At 53.8% G+C, this 26628-nt stretch overlaps 1 protein-coding gene across 1 annotated transcript in view; it reads right to left on the bottom strand.

The window, feature by feature from the left end:
• The window catches only part of FHIP1B (FHF complex subunit HOOK interacting protein 1B), a 103844-nt gene that overhangs the window by 14367 nt on the left and 62849 nt on the right, over positions 1-26628 (bottom strand). Inside the window, exons 8-10 of the mRNA XM_063950798.1 lie at positions 14391-14470; positions 2790-2959; positions 1045-2121 (exon numbers count right to left, since the gene is read on the bottom strand). Of these exons, the coding sequence (XP_063806868.1) occupies positions 1045-2121; positions 2790-2959; positions 14391-14470 (1327 nt within the window). The remainder of the gene's footprint in view (positions 1-1044; positions 2122-2789; positions 2960-14390; positions 14471-26628) is intronic.

Raw genomic sequence — 26628 nt, 5'->3', positions numbered from 1 at the left:
CTGGCTACCATTCTGGTCTCTCACCTGTATAGGGCTGGCTACCATTCCGGGCTCTCACCTGTATAGGGCTGGCTACCACTCTGGACTCTCACCTGTATAGGGCTGGCTACCACTCTGGGCTCTCACCTGTATAGGGCTGGCTACCACTCTGGGCTCCCACCTGTATAGGGCTGGCTACCATTCCGGGCTCTCACCTGTATAGGGCTGGCTACCACTCTGGACTCTCACCTGTATAGGGCTGGCTACCACTCTGGACTCTCACCTGTATAGGGCTGGCTACCACTCTGGGCTCTCACCTGTATAGGGCTGGCTACCACTCTGGGCTCTCACCTGTATAGGGCTGGCTACCACTCTGGGCTCTCACCTGTATAGGGCAGACTACCACTCTGGGCTCTCACCTGTACAGGGCTGGCTACCACTCTCGGCTCTCGCCTGTATAGGACTGGCTACCACTCCGGGCTCTCACCTGTATAGAGCTGGCTACCACTCACGGCTCTCACCTGTATAGGACTGGCTACCACTCTGGGCTCTCACCTGTATAGGACTGGCTACCACTCTGGGCTCTCACCTGTATAGGGCTGGCTACCACTCTGGGCTCTCACCTGTATAGGGCTGGCTACCATTCCGGGCTCTCACCTGTATAGGGCTGGCTACCACTCTGGACTCTCACCTGTATAGGGCTGGCTACCACTCTGGGCTCTCACCTGTATAGGGCTGGCTACCACTCTGGGCTCCCACCTGTATAGGGCTGGCTACCATTCCGGGCTCTCACCTGTATAGGGCTGGCTACCACTCTGGGCTCTCACCTGTATAGGGCTGGCTACCACTCTGGGCTCTCACCTGTATAGGGCTGGCTACCATTCCGGGCTCTCACCTGTATAGGGCTGGCTACCACTCTGGTCTCTCACCTGTATAGGGCTTGCTACCACTCTAGGCTCTCACCTGTATAGGGCTGGCTACCATTTTGGGCTCTCACCTGTATAGGACTGGCTACCACTCTGGGCTCTCACCTGTACAGGGTTGGCTACCATTCTGGGCTCTCACCTGTATAGGGCTGGCTACCATTTTGAGCTCTCAGGGGGCTGTTCAGCAGGAGTGTCAAAGAGTCCGCTCGGTTCTTCATCTCCTCCGATTCCCTATTAATAATAACATCTCCGTACTCCTCCTCCTCAGATGGAATCCTGTTGTGTCTTTCTGTGGTCTCCTCCTGTACGGCCACCACCCTCATACTGTCCTCCATCTCCTTCAGCTCCTCTCCAAGCTTCTCAATATTCAAGTGTGTCCCATTGGTGTGGGCTGGGGCCCGGTCCAGGAGCTCATCTATCAGACTATCCACAGACTCTGCTGTTTCCCATTGTAATGATGCCCAATGCGGCTTGTCCCCGTGAGCTGGGGACTTCTCTTCTGTTCCATTCTCTGCTCTCAATATTACCTCCTCCCCCTCCGCCCTCAGGACCCCGCTGCTTCCTGGTGGCTCCCGCTTTACTTTTTTAACTTCAATGTCATCAGTGCGACCGGGATGTAGAGCTGCCCTTTGTGTGCAGCCCAAATACGCTTGTTCCTCTGTTAGTGCGCCATTCATTAGTACAGGGATAGGCGTCCCATCATGAGATGTTTCTGTGTGTCCCCGATCTCCCACCCGTCCCTGGCCTTCCTCCTGTAAGCTGCGTTTCTTAGTCCGGGGGGTAACGCTATGCCGCCGCGCCTCTCGCTCAGTGCTGCTCTGGTGGCTCCTAGTGGACGAGGCAGGAGGGGAGAAATAATCTGGGGACACGGTGACTTCTTCTGGAGTGGGAGGTGACATGCTGCGAGGGCTAGGTTCCTCCCCATCATAAGGGGCAGACCAGACACGGCAGGCGCGCGTGCATTGATCTATCCCAGCCCGCGCCTCCTGTAGGTACTCTAAATAATTCCCATCCAACTCGGCTACTTCATCCCAAGAAAAAGAGCCATGGCGTGGGCTCCCACTGGCCGCGTCCGGTGAAGAAAAGCTGGGCGAGCGGTGTGATGGACTCTCAGGCGTAGTATTAGACTGACGCATGAAGAAAGCCATCCGGGAAGGGGTGGAGGGTTTCGGAACAGTGTTGACTGATGACGTGTCGATGCTTGGACTTCCGTGGGCTGCGGGAAGAAACATTGCGGTAATGTTACCATTGCTTATTTCAGGCATATTGTCTTCCCTGCCGGACTATGCCTCTTCCTAACATAAATCCCTGACCTTTCCTGCATAGACCTTCTACTTACTATCTATCCCCCTCCAGTCTCTCCAAAATGCTGGAGCAGGATTACAGTACGTAAATCGCCCTCTCTATAATCCCTGCACTTTATAGACTGAAATGCAACATCTATCACCAACATCCAATACTCTTTCCAGAGCGGCACCATCTAACTTCTCCTCCCATCATCTCTAGACAATCCCTGGTCACTCATCTGATCATCTAACCAGACAGAGCTCACATCAACCTATAGACCAGGTCTACAGCTTCTTAAATCAGACACCTCCGAATCATCTCTAGACAATCCCTGGTCACTCATCTGATCATCTAACCAGACAGAGCTCACATCAACCTATAGACCAGGGTCTACAGCTTCTTAAATCAGACAGACCTCCCCTCATCTACAAAGGTCTCAGTCTCCTTAAATCTGACAAACATTCCCTCACTTTAAACCAGGTTGTTAGACTCCTGGGATCAGGCAGATCTCCCCTCACCTTTACACCATGAGTTCTGCCTCATTATTGGATCTGAGAGACCTCCACCTTCAGACCAAGGTTCCCCCCTCTCCCGCACCTTTAGACCAGCTAGCATGCTCCTCTTCTCTCTCCTGTGAGACCAGATTGTCTTTCAGACAACATCGGGGGATGAGAGAGAGGAACTTGTCCGTCGTCTTTGAGTATAAATCCACATCCTTCACGGCTCGTCTCTGGCTCAACATGACGTGATTGCAGGGGATCAAATACCTGGAAAAGGACACGCACAGTCACTTACACAACCTGCCCACTTCTACTGTACGCACAGTCACTTACACAACCTGCCCACTTCTACTGGACGCACAGTCACTTATACAACCTGCCCACCGCTACTGGACGCACAGTCACTTACACAACCTGCCCACTTCTACTGGACGCACAGTCAATTATACAACCTGCCCACCGCTACTGGACGCACAGTCACTTACACAACCTGCCCACTTCTACTGCACGCACAGTCACTTACACAACCTGCCCACTTCTACTGGGCGCACAGTCACTTACACAACCTGGCCACTGCTACTGGGCGCACAGTCACTTACACAACCTGCCCACCGCTACTGGAAGCACAGTCACTTACACAACCTGCCCACCTCTACTGAACGCACAGTCACTTACACAACCTGCCCACCTCTACTGAACGCACAGTCACTTACACAACCTGCCCACCTCTACTGGACGCACAGTCACTTACACAACCTGCCCACCTCTACTGAACGCACAGTCACTTACACAACCTGCCCACCGCTACTGGACGCACAGTCACTTACACAACCTGCCCACCGCTACTGGACGCACAGTCACTTACACAACCTGCCCACCGCTACTGGACGCACAGTCACTTACACAACCTGCCCTCTTCTACTGGACGCACAGTCACTTACACAACCTGCCCACCGCTACTGGACGCACAGTCACTTACACAACCTGCCCACTTCTACTGCACGCACAGTCACTTACACAACCTGTCCTCTTCTACTGGACGCACAGTCACTTACACAACCTGCCCACTTCTACTGGGCGCACAGTCACTTACACAACCTGGCCACTGCTACTGGACGCACAGTCACTTACAGAACCTGCCCACCTCTACTGAACGCACAGTCACTTACACAACCTGCCCACCTCTACTGAACGCAGTCACTTACACAACCTGCCCACCTCTACTGAACGCACAGTCACTTACACAACCTGCCCACCTCTACTGGACGCACAGTCACTTACACAACCTGCCCACTTCTACTGGGCGCACAGTCACTTACACAACCTGGCCACTGCTACTGGACGCACAGTCACTTACACAACCTGCCCACCTCTACTGAACGCACAGTCACTTACACAACCTGCCCACCGCTACTGGACGCACAGTCACTTACACAACCTGCCCACCGCTACTGGACGCACAGTCACTTACACAACCTGCCCACCGCTACTGGACGCACAGTCACTTACACAACCTGCCCACCGCTACTGGACGCACAGTCACTTACACAACCTGCCCTCTTCTACTGGACGCACAGTCACTTACACAACCTGCCCACTTCTACTGGGCGCACAGTCACTTACACAACCTGGCCACTGCTACTGGACGCACAGTCACTTACACAACCTGCCCACCTCTACTGAACGCACAGTCACTTACACAACCTGCCCACCTCTACTGAACGCACAGTCACTTACACAACCTGCCCACCTCTACTGAACGCACAGTCACTTACACAACCTGCCCACCGCTACTGGACGCACAGTCACTTACACAACCTGCCCACCGCTACTGGACGCACAGTCACTTACACAACCTGCCCACCGCTACTGGACGCACAGTCACTTACACAACCTGCCCACTTCTACTGCACGCACAGTCACTTACACAACCTGCCCTCTTCTACTGGACGCACAGTCACTTACACAACCTGGCCACTGCTACTGGACGCACAGTCACTTACACAACCTGGCCACTGCTACTGGACGCACAGTCACTTACACAACCTGGCCACTGCTACTGGACGCACAGTCACTTACACAACCTGCCCACCGCTACTGGACGCACAGTCACTTACACAACCTGCCCACCGCTACTGGACGCACAGTCACTTACACAACCTGCCCTCTTCTACTGGACGCACAGTCACTTACACAACCTGGCCACTGCTACTGGACGCACAGTCACTTACACAACCTGCCCACTTCTACTGCACGCACAGTCACTTACACAACCTGCCCACTTCTACTGGGCGCACAGTCACTTACACAACCTGGCCACTGCTACTGGACGCACAGTCACTTACACAACCTGCCCACCTCTACTGAACGTACAGTCACTTACACAACCTGCCCACCTCTACTGAACGCACAGTCACTTACACAACCTGCCCACCTCTACTGAACGCACAGTCACTTACACAACCTGCCCACCTCTACTGAACGCACAGTCACTTACACAACCTGCCCACCTCTACTGGACGCACAGTCACTTACACAACCTGCCCACCTCTACTGAACGCACAGTCACTTACACAACCTGCCCACCTCTACTGAACGCACAGTCACTTACACAACCTGCCCACCGCTACTGGACGCACAGTCACTTACACAACCTGCCCACCGCTACTGGACGCACAGTCACTTACACAACCTGCCCACCGCTACTGGACGCAGTCACTTACACAACCTGCCCTCTTCTACTGGACGCACAGTCACTTACACAACCTGCCCACTTCTACTGGACGCACAGTCACTTACACAACCTGCCCACTTCTACTGGACGCACAGTCACTTACACAACCTGCCCACTTCTACTGGACGCACAGTCACTTACACAACCTGCCCACTTCTACTGGACGCACAGTCACTTACACAACCTGCCCACTTCTACTGGACGCACAGTCACTTACACAACCTGCCCAGCGCTACTGTACGCACAGTCACTTACACAACCTGCCCACTTCTACTGGACGCACAGTCACTTACACAACCTGCCCACTTCTACTGGACGCACAGTCACTTACACAACCTGCCCACTTCTACTGGACGCACAGTCACTTACACAACCTGCCCACTTCTACTGGACGCACAGTCACTTACACAACCTGCCCACTTCTACTGGACGCACAGTCACTTACACAACCTGCCCAGCGCTACTGTACGCACAGTCACTTACACAACCTGCCCACCGCTACTGGACGCACAGTCATTTACACAACCTGCCCACCTCTACTGCACGCAGTCACTTACACAACCTGCCCTCTTCTACTGGACGCACAGTCACTTACACAACCTGCCCACTTCTACTGGGCGCACAGTCACTTACACAACCTGCCCACCTCTACTGAACGCACAGTCACTTACACAACCTGCCCACCTCTACTGAACGCACAGTCACTTACACAACCTGCCCACCTCTACTGAACGCACAGTCACTTACACAACCTGCCCACCTCTACTGGACGCACAGTCACTTACACAACCTGCCCACCTCTACTGAACGCACAGTCACTTACACAACCTGCCCACCGCTACTGAACGCACAGTCACTTACACAACCTGCCCACCGCTACTGGACGCACAGTCACTTACACAACCTGCCCACCGCTACTGGACGCACAGTCACTTACACAACCTGCCCACCGCTACTGGACGCACAGTCACTTACACAACCTGCCCTCTTCTACTGGACGCACAGTCACTTACACCACCTGTCCACCGCTACTGGACGCACAGTCACTTACACCACCTGCCCACCGCTACTGGGTGCACAGTCACTTCAACCTGCCCACCGCTACTGGACGCACAGTCACTTACACAACCTGCCCACCGCTACTGGACGCACAGTCACTTACACAACCTCGTCCACCCCTACTGGACGCACAGTCACTTACACCACCTGCCCACCGCTACTGGACGCACAGTCACTTACACAACCTGCCCACCGCTACTGGGTGCACAGTCACTTCAACCTGCCCAGACTCACTGATATCACACTGATCACTACAGTATATACAGTACACACTGATATCACACTGATCACCATACACAGGACTCACTGGTATCACACTGATCACTATACACAGGACACACTGATCACTACAGTTATATCACTCTGATGGTCTCTACAAAGTATACATATTAAGCATGTGCATATATATGTGTACATATATGAAAGTTACTACAAAGATAATGAAACATACCTAGAACAGGCTTTATACATACAGTATTTAATAAAGACAAAAGACTTTAAGTACATAAATGGTAAGAGGCTAAAAAAGGAGAATTATAGGACCATTAAAAAATGAACTGGGATTCTTGATAAATGATGACGAAGAAAAAGCTGAAATATTGAACAGATTTTTCTCATCAGTGTTTACTGGACCAGATGGTGGGATCAGTGAGTAACGATAACAACAGTATTGATAAAGGTCCACTGCTTAATACTTATCTGTCTGAGGAAGTATTACGTGAACGATTAAAAAGAAGTCAAGACTAATAATTCTCCTGGTCAGATGGACTTCATCCTAGGGTTCTGATGGAGCTAAATGCTAAGCCACTGTATATGCTAAGCCACTGTATATGATTTTCACTGAGTCACTTAGATCAGGCATGGTACCAAAGGACTGGCGTATAGCGGATGTAGTCCCAATATTTAAAAAGGGTATTAAACTCCATCCTGGTAACTATAGACCGGTTAGTCTGACATTAATTGTGGGGAAACTATTGGAAAGTATACTAAGGGACAGCATACAGGACTACTTGGAGAACTCTCATGCTATTAATAAGAACCAGCACAGTTTTGTGAGAAATAGATCATGCCAAACTAATATGATTAGCTTCTAAGAGAAAGTAAGCGACAATCTTGACCAGGGTAACGCAGTTGATGTGGTTTATCTGGATTTTGCAAAAGCTTTCTACACAGTGCCTCACAGGAGGCTGACTTTCAGAGTAAGGGAGCTCGGTATAGGAAACACTATTTGTACATGGGTGAGTAATTGGCTCAATAACAGGGAACAGCGAGTGGCGATTAATGGGATGTTTTCCACCTGGGCCAAAGTAATTAGTGGAATACAGCAGGGTCCTGTTCTGGGGCCTCTATTCTTTAATCTTTGCAGATTATACTAAATATGTAGGGTAATCAAGTCAGATGTGGATGTGGAGTCTCTTCAGAGCGATTTATATAAACTGGAAGTTTGGACAACGAAATGGAGTATGAGGTTTAATGTGGAAAAATGTAAAGTTATGCACTTGGGGACTAAGAATAATCACGCAAATTACCAATTAAATGGGGAAAATATAGGGGAAACTGTATTAGAAAAGGATTTGGGGGTGCTCATTGAAAATAGGATTTTAGTACCTACCGGTAAATCCTTTTCTCCTAGTCCGTAGAGGATGCTGGGGACTCCAAAAGGACCATGGGGTATAGATGGATCCGCAGGAGCTTGGGCACACTATAAAGACTTAAACTGGGTGTGAACTGGCTCCTCCCTCTATGCCCCTCCTCCAGACCTCAGTAAGAAAACTGTGCCCAGGAGAGACTGACATTTCGAGGAAAGAATTTATAAGTTAAACACAGTGAGTGTTACACCAGGTCACACCACGAACATACCGCAAGACATGGCCTTCAACAGAATATGCTGAGAGAATATGTAACACAACCCGTGTGTCAACCCAACCACTAATAAGAAAGCACATGACAAGGCTTGAACAACGTCAGTAATAGCGTGAAATATAAGAAATACCACCAAGTGTCACCAAGACCAATACTGCAGACATAGTACGCACTGGGACGGGCGCCCAGCATCCTCTACGGACTAGGAGAAAAGGATTTACCGGTAGGTACTAAAATCCTATTTTCTCTTACGTCCTAGAGGATGCTGGGGACTCCAAAAGGACCATGGGGTCTATACCAAAGCTCCAGAACGGGCAGGAGAGTGCGGACGACTCTGCAGCACCGAAAGAGCAAACATGAGGTCCCCATCAGCCAGGGTATCAAACTTGTAGAGCTTAGCAAAGGTGTTTGAAACCCAACCAAGTAGCCGCTCGGCAAAGATAACCCACCGAGACACCTCGGGCATCCGCCCAATAGGAGCCCATCCTCCTAGTAGAAGGGTCTCCCCCAACGTTTTTCACTGCAATCCAGCCGTAGAGCTAGCACGCCGAATCGTATCACAGATCCAGTGTGTAACAGACTACAGAGACGCAGGCGCCCCAAGCACGCTGGGAGCATACAGGACAACCAGAGCCTCTGTTACCCCAAACTGAACCCAACTGGCGACATAAATCTTCAAAGCCCTGACTATTTCGAGAGACTTTGAAGCAGCCAATGCTGAAGTTACCACAGGCCACAAAATAGGCAGGTGTTCCAAGAACACCGAAAACCCTTTCCGGCAGAACGATTATCCGCGTCCTCAATTCTATCCACTTGGAAGATCAAACAGGGCTCATGTGAGACAAAGCCGCTACTTCCGACCACCGCATCGCAGTCGCCCAAAGTGGAAAAAGCATGATCACTCACCAAGAGAGAACATTTTACATAACCATTAATAAAGGTTCCAATCAGTGAGACCCAAGAAACCCAACACCACGTCAAGATCCCACTGTGCCAATAGGGCACAAAGGAGGTTGGATGTGCAGTACTCATTTCACGAAAGTCAGAACTTCCGGAAAGGTGGCCAAAATGTTTTTGTTTTTTTTTAAAGAAAAGTTATAAGGCCAAAACTGCCCTGAAAACCAAATACTGTGGTAAGGCTATTCCGGTTATTCTTTTCTAGCCTGAAGAAGTGTGGAAATGACCACCCTGGAAATACCCATTTGGACTAGGACAAGGCGTACAACCGCCACACCGTCAAACGCAGCCGCGGTAAGTCCTGATACACGCCCGGATCTTGTGGTAACAGTTCCTCGCGTAGAGGAAAAGGCCAGGGATCTTATATCAACAAATCTTGGAGAACTGGATACCAAAACCTCCTTGGCTAGACCGGAACAATGAAGATCGCCGGAACCTCTGTTCTTCTTACTTTCATCGCCTTCCACAGAGTGAAAGCGGAGGGGACACATATACTGAAAACACCCAAGGTGTCACGAGGTCATCCACCGCTATATCTCGAGTGACCCTTGATCTGGAATCCTATTCCTGAGGTCTCTCTTTGAGGCGAGATGCCAACATGCCCAATTGAGACATGCTCAAAGACTTGTCACAACTGTGAAACTTCACGATGACGACAGTCTTTCTCCCGGATGGAGAGGGCGTCTGCAGAGGAAATCTATTACTCCTTCGTTTACGTACGGAACGAAGACTGCTAATATAACCTTTACTAGTCTTTCCACTCAGGGAAACCATTTCAGCTTCTGCCGATGGCGCTCCAGTCCTTGTTCCGCTCTAGCGATCTACTTACGCCACTGCTGTCAAGGCGTCCAACAGACTTAATACGGGCAGATCACAAAGAATATTGTTCGTTGAAAGCCGTTCTTAAATTCAAGAAAGCTTATTGTAGACAAGTTTCTCCGCTTGACCGTTTCCTCTGGAAATACTTCCCATGTAAGGACTACTCCCCAGCCTCGGCTATCTGCATACATGGACACCAGGATCTAATCCTGGATCTCGGACCTTCGTCCCTCTAGGAGGTGAGAACTGAGCAGACACCACAGGAGTGATATCCTGGCCATTAGAACTATATTCCGGTGCATGTGCCGGTGAGACCCACACCACAACCCCAACAGGTCCCATGAAATCCACTATGGCATTCGACCTGTTCACCGAAAAAGCCTTTTAGGCCGCACCCAACTTCCTCATCGACAGAACATACTGATGGAGTGGCACCACAAATCTGATCCGACTCAGAATCCTCAGACCTCTTTTCCACAGGAAAACACAGAACCTCAACCGTTCAGTATCTACCCAGATACTACCTTCGACATCTGCATCGTTGGGAACAACAGCCCATCCCGGTGTTGAAAACAATCAGAGAAAAACCATGGTTTGGATCACTTGTTTCTTGACCTCGCCTCAATCAGGCGAACATCTCAGTACAGAATAACAATGGCTCTTACTATTGCAAGAAAACCATCATACTACCATCACTCCAGTGAAATGGCCAAGCCAATCCTGGCTATCCATCCAGGTAATTTGAATGCGTAGAACAACACATGTAAACATTTTTCTTTTTTTTCTTTTTTTATAACCGGGACAGGACAAGGCCCGAACCGGACACACCCCTGGTATGGCGCCGCGTACTACCTCCCCTTCCAGAGGGGAAACGGCAATTAGAAAACCAGTGAGGGGAAACATCAGTAATCCAAAACATCCCCCCTTTGGATTCCATAAGTAACTCACCGGTCCTAGTCTATTCCCAGACTAACCGAAAGTAGTAACTGAGTCCTCACCGGAGCGGGGTCCCACCATATAGACTCTGCGACCTGTGTCGTATGTGGTAGAAACAGAAACGACATCCTCTTCTGCGAACCTAACAAGGCTGCAGAACTCTTACCTTTCCACCTTTCACAGGCTGTACAGAAAGAGAAAAACAAAATTCTGAATTTAACTGATTAAAATGACTGCATCCCCTAAAGAATGCGTCACCACCTGTTGCCAGGGAATCCAACTCCCGAAGTTAGACTTACAAGGAATATCCACCGAGATCGGCTGAACAGAGGCATCCCCCCAACCAGCGGTACACCGTCCCAGGGAAAAATTCCAGTAACTCTCGGAGTCAGCCTCAGCAGTCCCCCGGCCACACTACCTGTATACGTACGCCAGTCTGCCGCAAAATTATAGAGAGGATCCAACATAAGGAACCTCCCCTCGCTCTTTAGGGTAAATCTATTTTATGACTTACCGACCACAGACACTCCCTCACGTGCCTGTAACGCAAAACTCTCACAGCATAGAAAATAATCATATCACTTAGCTTTCCTGTATACGATCCTTTGAGACAGGGCTCCGTGTCGACCAGTCGTTGACTTTCACAATATTCCATCCATGGCGGAAAAGGAATAACCCGTCGTACTTCCGGAGAGGGTGTGAGACACAGCCGACCGAGAGCTTCATCAACAGAGCGACCAGCACATGAGAAGAAATACTATTACTTCAGTATTCATTATAAATCATAATATGAATTCACATATTGTAATACACATATAGTAAAATATATATATATATATATATATATATATATATATATATATATATATAACATACATATAATCGGATTGCCCCGAGCCTTCTGGTCCCCAGTGACATGAATGTGGTCTGAACGTGTATGACCATGTACTGAAAAGCCCCAGTTGTGGATTTACCAGGAAACATTATAGTCGACAGAAAACCCCAGTATTCGTCGACAGCAGGGATTAGTAACCAGGCAAAATTACCGTCTTGCGACCCCAAGCGGTCCGAGGGAAGTAACGTACAACTGTATATACACAGGTATAAGTCAGATACAGCATGTCCATTTACCCCGGCGACAACAGTCGGTGCCGACAGGTTCACCCACATACCATTTGTGCCTCCCATATAATATTTAGTTTTTATGTTGTAGCGAGTACCCACGGGCGTCGGCGATGCCGACAGGGACCCCCATAGGCGTTTATAACAGAACACTCACGCCTGTCGACACAAGTGTACTAAAATTGGTATATCTGACAGGGGGCACACAGAAATTACACACAAGAATGATATCATGTTCATTCCTAACTGAACTAGTGTCATATATGCAACACAACACTAAAACACTGTGCCCCCCCCCCCCATGTTTGTGCTTTACAAACTTCTTGGCGGGGACAGAGAGAAAATGGCGCTGACTGAATGTGTGAGGCTAAGCCCCGCCCCCCTGGCGTGCTATAGCTCCACTATAATAAATAAATATATATATATATATATATATATATATATATATATATATATATATATATATATATATATAGCCAGGTCGGGCACCATATAGTGTTAAGACACTATATACCCTCAGAAACCAATGCAGGTCAGGTCAGGTCAGGTTCCCCCCCCCCCCCCCCCCCCCCTACACCCCCTCCCGTGCGCCCTGCACCCCAGGCAACCGTCGGCGTGTGGGAGCCCCGGCGCGCCGCGCGCCTGCAGCTCTCTACTGGTGGGTTATCGCATGAAATGGCGCGCAGTGCGCTATAACGCATCAGCGGGGGTCTGGTACATGGAACCCCCGGCAGCGCCAGTTGTCAGCCTAAAAAAACCAACTAACTCGCTGCCCAGGGCGCTCCCCCCCCCCTGCACCCGTGTAAGCGGCAACGGGGGATCAAAGGCATGTAGTGCTAAAATATGCTGGCGGGGGAATGGAACACGGTGCCCAAGCACCGAAATGCTTTTAAAGGCCAGACTTATTAAGAAAACAGTAACCTGCTGCCCAGGGCGCTCCCCTCCCAGCGCCCTGCACCCTGTGAGTGCCGGTGTGTGGGAGCATGGAGCGCAGCGTGACCGCTGCGCTGTACCTCTGTTACTGAAGTCTTCTGCAGTCCTGAAGTCTTCGGTTCTTCTCATACTCACCCGGCTTCTTTCTTCTGGCTTCTGTGAGGGGGGTGACGGCGCGGCTCCGGGAACAAGCAGCTAGGCGCACCAAGTGATCGAACCCTCTGGAGCTAATGGTGTCCAGTAGCCGAGAAGCAGAGCCCTTGAACTCAGAAGAAGTCTGACTTCTCTCCCCTCACTCCCACGATGCAGGGAGCCTGTAGCCAGCAGGTCTTCCTGAAAATAAAAAACCTAACAAAGTCTTTTTAGAGAAACTCAGGAGAGCTCCCCTGTTAGTGTCCATTCACTCCTGGGCACAAAGTCTAACTGAGGTCTGGAGGAGGGGCATAGAGGGAGGAGCCAGTTCACACCCAGTTTAAGTCTTTATAGTGTGCCCAAGCTCCTGCGGATCCGTCTATACCCCATGGTCCTTTTGGAGTCCCCAGCATCCTCTAGGACGTAAGAGAAAGTAGATTTAGCAGCAACACACAATGTCAAAGTGCAGCAAATAAGGCGTTAGCATGCATTATAAGGGGAATTAAGACAAGGGATGAGAGCGTAATCCTGCCTCTGTATAAATCATTGGTACGGCCGCATCTAGAGTATTGTGTACAGTTCTGGGCACCACACTATACAAGAGACATATTAGAACTTGAAAAGGTTCAAACTGAGTAAGGGGTTGGAGAAACTGGACTATGAGGAGAGGCTTTCTAGGTTAGATATGTTTACACTAGAAAGGAGCCGACTAAGAGGAGATATGATTAATATTTACAAATACATAAAGGGGCAATATGTGGAGCTATCATGTGATTTGTTTATTAAGAGACCTCTACATAAATCGCGCAGACACCCGCTAAGGCATGAGGAGAGAATTTCGTACTCGGCGCAGGAAGGGATTCTTCACTGTAAGGGCAGTACGAATATGGAATTCACTGCCAGAGAAGGTTGTAATGGCGGACTCGGTCAATGCATTAAAAAATGGGTTAGATAAATTTCTAACAGAAAAAGATATACGAGGATATAGCCTTTAACCAGAATAGAATAGGGAATATAATATAACTCAGGTTGAACTCGATGGACTACTGTGTTACTATGTTATAATGTTGGTTAAGGAGGCCGAAAACATGTTGTAATAATCAGGTGCAGTGGCCGCTGTAGTGACAATGGGACATTGCTTACCTGAGTACCAGCTGGAGTAAGACATCTTCACAGTTGAGGTTTAGCAGAGTGCGAAACAGGGTCAGAGAGACCATGCAGAGCTGTAAGAGAGACACAGGGCGGTGAGAGAGGAGGCCCAGGCAGGGCGGTGAGAGAGGAGGCCCACGCAGGGCGGTGAGAGAGGAGGCCCAGGCAGGGCGGTGAGAGAGGAGGACCAGGCAGGGCGGTGAGAGAGAGAGGAGACCCAGGCAGGGCGGTGAGAGAGGAGGACCAGGCAGGGCGGTGAGAGAGGAGGACCAGGCAGGGTGGTGAGAGAGGAGGCCCAGGCAGGGCGGTGAGCCTGGGCGGTGAGAGAGGAGGACCAGGCAGGGCGGTGAGAGAGGAGGACCAGGCAGGGCGGTGAGAGAGAGAGGAGACCCAGGCAGGGCGGTGAGAGAGGAGGACCAGGCAGGGCAGTGAGAGAGGAGGACCAGGCAGGGCAGTGAGAGAGGAGGACCAGGCAGGGCGGTGAGAGAGGAGGACCAGGCAGGGCGGTGAGAGAGGAGGACCAGGCAGGGCAGTGAGAGAGGAGGACCAGGCAGGGCGGTGAGAGAGGAGGACCAGGCAGGGCGGTGAGAGAGGAGGACCAGGCAGGGCGGTAAGAGAGGAGGACCAGGCAGGGCGGTGAGAGAGGAGGACCAGGCAGGGCAGTGAGAGAGGAGGACCAGGCAGGGCGGTGAGAGAGGAGGACCAGGCAGGGCGGTGAGAGAGGAGGACAAGGCAGGGCGGTGAGAGAGGAGGCCCAGGCAGGGTGGTGAGAGAGGAGGACAAGGCAGGGCGGTGAGAGAGGAGGACAAGGCAGGGCGGTGAGAGAGGAGGCCCAGGTAGGGCGGTAAGAGAGGAGGCCCAGGCAGGGCGGTGAGAGAGGAGGACCAGGCAGGGCGGTGAGAGAGGAGGACCAGGCAGGGCGGTGAGAGAGGAGGCCCAGGCAGGGCATAGAGAGAGGAGGACCAGGCAGGGCGGTGAGAGAGAGGACCAGGCAGGGCGGTGAGAGAGGAGGACCAGGCAGGGCATAGAGAGAGGAGGACCAGGCAGGGCGGTGAGAGAGAGGACCAGGCAGGGCGGTGAGAGAGGAGGACCAGGCACTGCGGTGAGAGAGGAGGCCCAGGCAGGGCGGTGAGAGAGGAGGCCCAGGCAGGGCGGTGAGAGAGGAGGCCCAGGCAGGGCGGTGAGAGAGGAGGCCCAGGCAGGGCATAGAGAGAGGAGGGCCAGGCAGGGCGGTGAGAGAGAGGAGGACCAGGCAGGGCGGTGAGAGAGGAGGACCAGGCAGGGCAGTGAGAGAATAGTAATTAATGTTCTATAGAAAACATTAAAGGAGCGCTGTTTACAGATAAAAAGTCATTTATTAATAAATATGGTGGAAAGGACCACCTAAGTAGTAAAAATAAATTTAGAGAAAACACACAGTGCAAGTACAGTTGCATATACAATAATCACATACACAATTGGCGATATGTTAGCTGTGATCGGCCTAAGCGCCAATTATAATTGATGTTACAGTCCACAGTGGTATGTTAGGCTGGTGTCATCCATACTGATAATTTATTTCAAAATTTAATAGTGCTTTGCACTCGGTAAGGAAAATTCTAAATAAAAATCTTCCCATACTTAAAATGGACAGAATTCTTGCAGATTCTCTAGAAAAGGAAATAAAGATTATTTTTAAGAAAACAAGAAATCTTCAAAACCTTCTGTCCCCTAGTCACTTTGTTAAATCAAATGATCCTTTGGGATCCAGTTACAACTCTTCGAAACTAGAAGCTAGTGCATTGATATCCACTCCCATTTCTGGACATGGGAAATCCAGAATGGGATGCCAAAGATGTAATAGATCCAGATGTATGACGTGTAAGTTCATCACTGAGAGTGATCAATTCTCTTCATCCAAAACTGGGAAGATCTTTGATATTTCGGGTCAAATCACCTGTCAAACAACCTTTGTAATATACTTAATTACCTGCAATTGCGGGATACAATACGTAGGCAGGACCATTAGACAACTTAGTACCAGGTTTTCAGAACATAGAAGATTAGTCCTAAATAAATCTATGAAACACAGTGTACCCCGACATGTCAATTCCCTACATGATGGGGATTGCAGAGTTTTATCTTTGCAGGGAATAGAACATATCAATACGACCTCACAGGGTGGTGATAGATATAACTATCTCTGCAATAGAGAAGCCTTTTGGATTTGTAACCTGGAAACCTTGCACCCCATGGGCCTCAATGAGAATATTGAACTTAATGGTATCTAATTCCTCTCTCCCTATAGGCTTTAGTATGCATGTGGGGATACATATGTATATACCTATGTGCTGCAACGTGAAATAGATATATATGTATATATATGTGTGTTTGTTGACCTTGGCATCCACACATATATTAGATACAGATGGACTGGTTCTACATCTCTGGTATTTATATAACTACAGGCTTAACTATGAATCATACCCTAGCTAAGCTCAACACTGAAGTTGAGATCCAGAATACGTTTATAGGTAATAATCTTCTGTCTGTCCTCATAATTTGCCTTTTCCTCTTTTTCCTCTCTAGAGTATGTAGCTCTGGTCATAACCTGGGCTTTGCATAACTATATTAATGAAATATATGTATTAAACCCTTCTATAGAATATTATATTTCTTCTTCCTATTCATCTATAAAAATGACAATACTAATAATAATATAAAAAATCAATTATATAAAGTATATAAAAAATATAAAAAATAGATTATGAAAATGTGCTCCTTCGGTTTTGGTTTTGAACCGGGGACCTTTTGGTCGCAGTCCATGTCCCTATCCACTGGGCCATCACGGCCGGGAGAACTAGTGCTGGTTCCTTATGTAGATTAAATCCTCTGGGATGCCATACCCATATCCATGCTAACTGCCGCTCTCGGTATAAGGATGGTGAAACAATGCTGATTACTATAAAATGAAAATGAAAATAAAAATAAAAATATTTAAATAATTTTAATTATGATACACCTAAGGTGGTCAAGTATCAAGGATATACTATGTTTGATGCTAAATTCATCATAATTTATATTGCAGGTGATTTAAATTCATTTGCTTGAATCAGATTCCGTTATGCATTATATATATATATACTTCTGTAAACTACGAGACCACCTATATCTACTTATTCGGCATTCTTTTCACCGACAGCGGCAATATAATGTGTTTGTTTTTATTTTCTTGTATTTTGTATTTGTATCGTTACTCGGAATCCATGTAACCTGTACACCTGATTAAAGATTAAAAACAAGTGAAGGAAACATGTGCAAAGGACCCATCATAGTGTGAAACCCAATTACAACTCTCAGGTGTGAATAAAGAGACTTTAAAGCTGATTGGCTGCTGTCCATTTAAATACACCCACACCTGCCAAAATGGGTATTCACACTTCCTGAAGAAACCGCCGGTGTTGTGGGCGGAGAAACGCGTAGAGGGTCACCATTGTAACTTGTCCACCGCTGGAGACTCTTATGGACCATCCGCCACTGCTATTGAGAGATTGAGATGCTTTCTCACCACCTCCATTAACCGGACACACCGCAATTACACTCTCCCTGCTGTGCTTGAAAAGCCCCGTTCTGCTGAGGTGTTATGCAGTAACCACGACTCTCTCTGCCGGACAATCTGATATAGCCGCTGTCGGCTGCCGTGACCAACCTCCGCTAATTGCTACTGACGGGAATCAGCATTCACTACTACGGGTGAGAACGGTCCTGAATGTGAGGGGTGAGATATAGCAAACAAAAAACCCCATCGCCTACAATTACTAGCAGTTTTTTAACCTGTTGAGACATTTTTTTCATATGCCTCTTATCAGTACGGATGACACCAGCCTAACATACCACTGTGGACTGTAACATCAATTATAATTGGCGCTTAGGCCGATCACAGCTAACATATCACCAATTGTGTATGTGATTATTGTATATGCAACTGTACTTGCACTGTGTGTTTTCTCTAAATTTATTTTTACTACTTAGGTGGTCCTTTCCACCATATTTATTAATAAATGACTTTTTATCTGTAAACAGCGCTCCTTTAATGTTTTCTATAGAACATTAATTACTATACTCTTGTATTAGGCATCCAGGTGCCCTCTAGGAGCTGCTCTTATATTATATTAATTAATTGTCAATCAGGTGTGCTTTTTAAATTCTTAAAAATTTTAGCGCCCGATGTACAGGAGTAAAGATTCCTTATACCTTTCTTCAGGGCGGTGAGAGAGGAGGACCAGGCAGGGCGGTGAGAGAGAGAGGAGACCCAGGCAGGGCGGTGAGAGAGAGAGAGAGGAGGCCCAGGCAGGGCGGTGAGAGAGAGAGAGGAGGTCCAGGCAGGGCAGTGAGAGAGGAGGCCCAGGCAGGGCGGTGAGAGAAGAGGCCCAGGCAGGGCGGTGAGAGAGGAGGCCCAGGCAGGGCGGTGAGAGAGGAGGCCCAGGCAGGGCGGTGAGAGAGGAGGACCAGGCAGGGCGGTGAGAGAGGAGGACCAGGCAGGGCGGTGAGAGAGGAGGACCAGGCAGGGCGGTGAGAGAGGAGGGCCAGGCAGGGCGGTGAGAGAGGAGGACCACAGGGCGGTGAGAGAGGAGGACCAGGCAGGGCGGTGAGAGAGGAGGACCAGGCAGGGCGGTGAGAGAGGAGGACCAGGCAGGGCGGTGAGAGAGGAGGCCCAGGCAGGGCGGTGAGAGAGGAGGCCAGGCAGGGCGGTGAGAGAGAGGAGGGCCAGGCAGGGCGGTGAGAGAGGAGGCCCAGGCAGGGCGGTGAGAGAGGAGGCCCAGGCAGGGCGGTGAGAGAGGAGGCCCAGGCAGGGCGGTGAGAGAGAGGAGGGCCAGGCAGGGCGGTGAGAGAGAGGAGGGCCAGGCAGGGCGGTGAGAGAGGAGGACCAGGCAGGGCGGTGAGAGAGGAGGACAAGGCAGGGCGGTGAGAGAGGAGGACCAGGCAGGGCGGTGAGAGAGAGAGGAGGCCCACGCAGGGCGGTGAGAGAGGAAGCCCAGGCAGGGCGGTGAGAGAGGAGGCCCAGGCAGGGCGGTGAGAGAGAGAGGAGGCCCAGGCAGGGCGGTGAGAGAGAGAGGAGGCCCAGGCAGGGCGGTGAGAGAGAGGAGGCCCAGGCAGGGCGGTGAGAGAGAGAGAGGAGGCCCAGGCAGGGCGGTGAGAGAGAGAGGAGGCCCAGGCAGGGCGGTGAGAGAGGAGGACCAGGCAGGGCGGTGAGAGAGGAGGCCCAGGCAGGGCGGTGAGAGAGGAGGCCCAGGTAGGGTGGTGAGAGAGGAGGCCCAGGCAGGGCGGTGAGAGAGGAGGCCCAGGTAGGGCGGTGAGAGAGGAGGCCCAGGCAGGGCGGTGAGAGAGAGATAGAGAGAGAGAAGGCCCAGGCAGGGTGGTGGGAGGAGGCCCAGGCAGGGCGGTGAGAGAGGAGGACCAGGCAAGGCGGTGAGAGAGAGGGATAGAGAGGAGGACCAGGCAGGGCGGTGAGGTGAGAGGAGGACCAGGCAGGGCGGTGAGGTGAGAGGAGGACCAGGCAGGGCGGTGAGGTGAGAGGAGGACCAGGCAGGGCGGTGAGAGAGGAGTACCAAGTAGGGCAGAGAGAGAGGAGGACCAAGTAGGGCAGAGAGAGAGGAGGACCAAGCAGGGCGGAGAGAGAGAGAGAGAGGGAGGAGGACCAGGCAGGGCGGAGAGAGAGAGAGAGAGAGAGAGAGAGAGAGGGAGGAGGACCAGGCAAGGCGGAGAGAGAGAGAGAGAGAGAGAGAGAGAGAGAAGGGCCAGGCAGGGCAGTGAGGTGAGAGAAAAGGGCCAGGCAGGGCGGTGAGGTGAGAGAGGAGGGCCACTGGCAGGGATGGGAGAGAGGAGGACGGGCACTGGCAGGGATGGGAGAGAGAGACGGGCACTGGCAGGGATGGGAGAGAGAGACAGGCACTGGCAGGGATGGGAGAGAGAGACAGGCACTGGCAGGGATGGGAGAGAGAGACAGGCACTGGCAGGGATGGGAGAGAGAGACAGGCACTGGCAGGGATGGGAAAGAGAGACAGGCACTGGCAGGGATGAGGGCGAGACGGGCACTGGCAGGGATGAGGGAGAGACGGGCACTGGCAGGGATGAGGGAGAGACGGGCACTGGTAGGGATGAGGGAGAGACGGGCACTGGCAGGGATGGGAGAGAGACGGGCACTGGCAGGGATGGGAGAGAGATGGGCACTGGCAGGGATGGGAGAGAGAGACGGGCACTGGCAGGGATGGGAGAGAGAGACGGGCACTGGCAGGGATGGGAGCGAGAGACGGGCACTGGCAGGGATGGGAGGGAGAGACGGGCACTGGCAGGGATGAGGGAGAGACGGGCACTGGCAGGGATGAGGGAGAGACGGGCACTGGCAGGGATGAGGGAGAGACGGGCACTGGCAGAGATGAGGGAGAGACGGGCACTGGCAGAGATGAGGGAGAGACTGGCAGATATTGGAGAGACACGGGCACTGGTAGAGATGGGAGAGACACGGGAGACAGGATGACTGGCAGAGACTGGAGAGACACGGGCACTGGTAGAGATGGGAGAGACACGGGAGACAGGATGACTGGCAGAGACTGGAGAGACAAGGGCACTGGCAGGGTTAGGGAGAGACGGGCACTGGCAGGGTTAGGGAGAGACGGGCACTGGCAGGGATGAGGGAGAGACGGGCACTGGCAGGGATGAGGGAGAGACGGGCACTGGCAGGGTTAGGGAGAGATGGGCACTGGCAGGGATGGGAGAGAGAGACGGCACTGGCAGGGATGGGAGAGAGAGACGGGCACTGGCAGGGATGGGAGAGAGAGGCACTGGCAGGGATGGGAGAGAGAGAGGGGGGCACTGGCTGGGATGGGAGAGAGAGAGAGGGGGCACTGGCAGGGATGGGAGAGAGAGAGGGGCACTGGCAGGGATGGGAGAGAGAGAGAGAGGGGCACTGGCAGGGATGGGAGAAAGAGAAAGGGGGGGCACTGGCAGGGATGGGAGAGAGAGAGAGAGGGGGCACTGGCAGGGATGGGAGAGAGAGAGGGGCACTGGCAGGGATGGGAGAGAGAGGGGCACTGGCAGGGATGGGAGAGAGAGAGGGGCACTGGCAGGGATGGGAGAGAGAGAGAGAGAGAGAGGGGCACTGGCAGGGATGGGAGAGAGAGAGAGGGGCACTGGCAGGGATGGGAGAGAGAGAGAGGGGCACTGGCAGGGATGGGAGAGAGAGAGAGGGGCACTGGCAGGGATGGGAGAGAGAAGGGCACTGGCAGGGATGGGAGAGAGAAGGGCACTGGCAGGGATGGGAGAGAGGGGCACTGGCAGGGATGGGAGAGAGGGGCACTGGCAGGGATGGGAGAGAGGGGCACTGGCAGGGATGGGAGAGAGGAGCACTGGCAGGGATGGGGAGAGATGGGCACTGGCAGGGATGGGAGAGAGAGACGGCACTGGCAGGGATGGGAGAGAGAGACGGGCACTGGCAGGGATGGGAGAGAGATGGGCACTGGTAGGGATGGTAGAGAGATGGGCACTGAGAGATTGGAGAGACACGGGCACTGGCAGGGATGGGAGAGAGAGAGGGGGGTACTGGCTGGGATGGGAGAGAGAGAGGGGGGCACTGGCTGGGATGGGAGAGATGGGCACTGGCAGGGACGGGAGAGAGGGGCACTGGCAGGGACGGGAGAGAGAGAGGGGGGGGCGCACTGGCAGGGATGGGAGAGAGAGAGAGGGGCACTGGCAGGGATGGGAGAGAGAGAGAGGGGCACTGGCAGGGATGGGAGAGACACGGGCACTGGCAGGGATGGGAGAGAGACGGGCACTGGCAGGGATGGGAGAGAGAGGCACTGGCAGGGATGGGAGAGAGAGAGGGGGGCACTGGCTGGGATGGGAGAGAGAGAGAGGGGGCACTGGCAGGGATGGGAGAGAGAGAGGGGCACTGGCAGGGATGGGAGAGAGAGAGAGAGGGGCACTGGCAGGGATGGGAGAAAGAGAAAGGGGGGGCACTGGCAGGGATGGGAGAGAGAGAGAGAGAGAGAGAGGGGGCACTGGCAGGGATGGGAGAGAGAGAGGGGCACTGGCAGGGATGGGAGAGAGAGGGGCACTGGCAGGGATGGGAGAGAGAGAGGGGCACTGGCAGGGATGGGAGAGAGAGAGAGAGAGGGGCACTGGCAGGGATGGGAGAGAGAGAGAGGGGCACTGGCAGGGATGGGAGAGAGAGAGAGGGGCACTGGCAGGGATGGGAGAGAGAGAGAGGGGCACTGGCAGGGATGGGAGAGAGAAGGGCACTGGCAGGGATGGGAGAGAGAAGGGCACTGGCAGGGATGGGAGAGAGAAGGGCACTGGCAGGGATGGGAGAGAGGGGCACTGGCAGGGATGGGAGAGAGAGGGGCACTGGCAGGGATGGGAGAGAGAGGGGCACTGGCAGGGATGGGAGAGAGAGGGGCGCTGGCAGGGATGGGAGAGAGAGGGGCGCTGGCAGGGATGGGAGAGAGAGAGGGGCACTGGCAGGGATGGGAGAGAGAGAGGGGCACTGGCAGGGATGGGAGAGAGAGAGGGGCACTGGCAGGGATGGGAGAGAGAGAGGGGCACTGGCAGGGATGGGAGAGAGGGGCACTGGCAGGGATGGGAGAGAGGGGCACTGGCAGGGATGGGAGAGAGGGGCACTGGCAGGGATGGGAGAGAGGGGCACTGGCAGGGATGGGAGAGAGGGGCACTGGCAGGGATGGGAGAGAGAGGGGCGCTGGCAGGGATGGGAGAGAGAGAGGGGCACTGGCAGGGATGGGAGAGAGAGAGGGGCACTGGCAGGGATGGGAGAGAGAGAGGGGCACTGGCAGGGATGGGAGAGAGAGGGGCGCTGGCAGGGATGGGAGAGAGAGAGGGGCACTGGCAGGGATGGGAGAGAGAGAGGGGCACTGGCAGGGATGGGAGAGAGAGAGGGGCACTGGCAGGGATGGGAGAGAGAGAGGGGCACTGGCAGGGATGGGAGAGAGGGGCACTGGCAGGGATGGGAGAGAGGGGCACTGGCAGGGATGGGAGAGAGGGGCACTGGCAGGGATGGGAGAGAGGGGCACTGGCAGGGATGGGAGAGAGAGAAGGGCACTGGCAGGGATGGGAGAGAGAGAAGGGCACTGGCAGGGATGGGAGAGAGGAGCACTGGCAGGGATGGGGAGAGATGGGCACTGGCAGGGATGGGAGAGAGAGACGGCACTGGCAGGGATGGGAGAGAGAGACGGGCACTGGCAGGGATGGGAGAGAGATGGGCACTGGTAGGGATGGTAGAGAGATGGGCACTGAGAGATTGGAGAGACACGGGCACTGGCAGGGATGGGAGAGAGAGAGGGGGGTACTGGCTGGGATGGGAGAGAGAGAGGGGGGCACTGGCTGGGATGGGAGAGATGGGCACTGGCAGGGACGGGAGAGAGGGGCACTGGCAGGGACGGGAGAGAGAGAGAGAGAGGGGGGGCGCACTGGCAGGGATGGGAGAGAGAGAGAGGGGCACTGGCAGGGATGGGAGAGAGAGAGAGGGGCACTGGCAGGGATGGGAGAGAGACGGGCACTGGCAGGGATGGGAGAGAGACGGGCACTGGCAGGGATGGGAGAGAGAGGCACTGGCAGGGATGGGAGAGAGAGAGGGGGGCACTGGCTGGGATGGGAGAGAGAGAGGGGGGGCACTGGCAGGGATGGGAGAGAGAGGGGCACTGGCAGGGATGGGAGAGAGAGAGAGAGGGGCACTGGCAGGGATGGGAGAAAGAGAAAGGGGGGGCACTGGCAGGGATGGGAGAGAGAGAGAGAGGGGGCACTGGCAGGGATGGGAGAGAGAGAGGGGCACTGGCAGGGATGGGAGAGAGAGGGGCACTGGCAGGGATGGGAGAGAGAGAGGGGCACTGGCAGGGATGGGAGAGAGAGAGAGAGAGGGGCACTGGCAGGGATGGGAGAGAGAGAGAGAGGGGCACTGGCAGGGATGGGAGAGAGAGAGAGGGGCACTGGCAGGGATGGGAGAGAGAGAGGGGCACTGGCAGGGATGGGAGAGAGAAGGGCACTGGCAGGGATGGGAGAGAGAAGGGCACTGGCAGGGATGGGAGAGAGGGGCACTGGCAGGGATGGGAGAGAGGGGCACTGGCAGGGATGGGAGAGAGGAGCACTGGCAGGGATGGGAGAGAGAGGGGCACTGGCAGGGATGGGAGAGAGAGGGGCGCTGGCAGGGATGGGAGAGAGAGAGGGGCACTGGCAGGGATGGGAGAGAGAGAGGGGCACTGGCAGGGATGGGAGAGAGGGGCACTGGCAGGGATGGGAGAGAGAGAGGGGCACTGGCAGGGATGGGAGAGAGAGAGGGGCACTGGCAGGGATGGGAGAGAGAGAGGGGCACTGGCAGGGATGGGAGAGAGGGGCACTGGCAGGGATGGGAGAGAGGGGCACTGGCAGGGATGGGAGAGAGGGGCACTGGCAGGGATGGGAGAGAGGGGCACTGGCAGGGATGGGAGAGAGGGGCACTGGCAGGGATGGGAGAGAGGGGCACTGGCAGGGATGGGAGAGAGGGAAGGGCACTGGCAGGGATGGGAGAGAGAGAAGGGCACTGGCAGGGATGGGAGAGAGAGAGGGGCACTGGCAGGGATGGGAGAGAGAGAGGGCACTGGCAGGGATGGGAGAGAGCGGGGCACTGGCAGGGATGGTAGAGAGAGGGGCACTGGCAGGGATGGTAGAGAGAGGGGCACTGGAAGGGATGGGAGAGAGAGAGGGGCACTGGCAGGGATGAGGGAGAGACGGGCTCTGGCAGGGATGAGGGAGAGACGGGCACTGGCAGAGATGAGGGAGAGACGGGCACTGGCAGAGATGAGGGAGAGACGGGCACTGGCAGAGATGAGGGAGAGACGGGCACTGGCAGAGATGAGGGAGAGACTGGCAGATATTGGAGAGACACGGGCACTGGTAGAGATGGGAGAGACACGGGAGACAGGATGACTGGCAGAGACTGGAGAGACACGGGCACTGGTAGAGATGGGAGAGACACGGGAGACAGGATGACTGGCAGAGACTGGAGAGACACGGGCACTGGCAGGGTTAGGGAGAGACGGGCACTGGCAGGGTTAGGGAGAGACGGGCACTGGCAGGGATGGGAGAGAGAGATGGGCACTGGCAGAGATGGGAGAGAGAGACGGGCACTGGCAGGGATGGGAGAGAGAGAAGGGCACTGGCAGGGATGGGAGAGAGAGAGGGGCACTGGCAGGGATGAGAGAGAGAGGGCACTGGCAGGGATGGGAGAGAGAGAGTGGCACTGGCAGGGATGGGAGAGAGAGAGGGGCACTGGCAGGGATGGTAGAGAGAGGGGCACTGGCAGGGATGGTAGAGAGAGGGGCACTGGAAGGGATGGGAGAGAGAGAGAGGGGCACTGGCTGGGATGGGAGAGAGAGACGGGCACTGGCCGGGATGAGGGAGAGACGGGCTCTGGCAGGGATGAGGGAGAGACGGGCACTGGCAGAGATGAGGGAGAGACGGGCACTGGCAGAGATGAGGGAGAGACGGGCACTGGCAGAGATGAGGGAGAGACTGGCAGATATTGGAGAGACACGGGCACTGGTAGAGATGGGAGAGACACGGGAGACAGGATGACTGGCAGAGACTGGAGAGACACGGGCACTGGTAGAGATGGGAGAGACACGGGAGACAGGATGACTGGCAGAGACTGGAGAGACACGGGCACTGGCAGGGTTAGGGAGAGACGGGCACTGGCAGGGATGGGAGAGAGAGATGGGCACTGGCAGAGATGGGAGAGAGAGACGGGCACTGGCAGGGATGGGAGAGAGAGAAGGGCACTGGCAGGGATGGGAGAGAGAGAGGGGCACTGGCAGGGATGAGAGAGAGAGGGCACTGGCAGGGATGGGAGAGAGAGAGTGGCACTGGCAGGGATGGGAGAGAGAGAGGGGCACTGGCAGGGATGGTAGAGAGAGGGGCACTGGCAGGGATGGTAGAGAGAGGGGCACTGGAAGGGATGGGAGAGAGAGAGAGGGGCACTGGCTGGGATGGGAGAGAGAGACGGGCACTGGCCGGGATGAGGGAGAGACGGGCTCTGGCAGGGATGAGGGAGAGACGGGCACTGGCAGAGATGAGGGAGAGACGGGCACTGGCAGAGATGAGGGAGAGACGGGCACTGGCAGAGATGAGGGAGAGACTGGCAGATATTGGAGAGACACGGGCACTGGTAGAGATGGGAGAGACACGGGAGACAGGATGACTGGCAGAGACT

The sequence above is a fragment of the Pseudophryne corroboree genome, chromosome 2, assembly GCF_028390025.1.
Source record: "Pseudophryne corroboree isolate aPseCor3 chromosome 2, aPseCor3.hap2, whole genome shotgun sequence".
NCBI lineage: Eukaryota > Metazoa > Chordata > Amphibia > Anura > Myobatrachidae > Pseudophryne > Pseudophryne corroboree.
The sequence above is the reverse complement of the archived record's forward strand: the minus strand, read 5'-3'. Positions and strand labels throughout refer to the sequence as shown.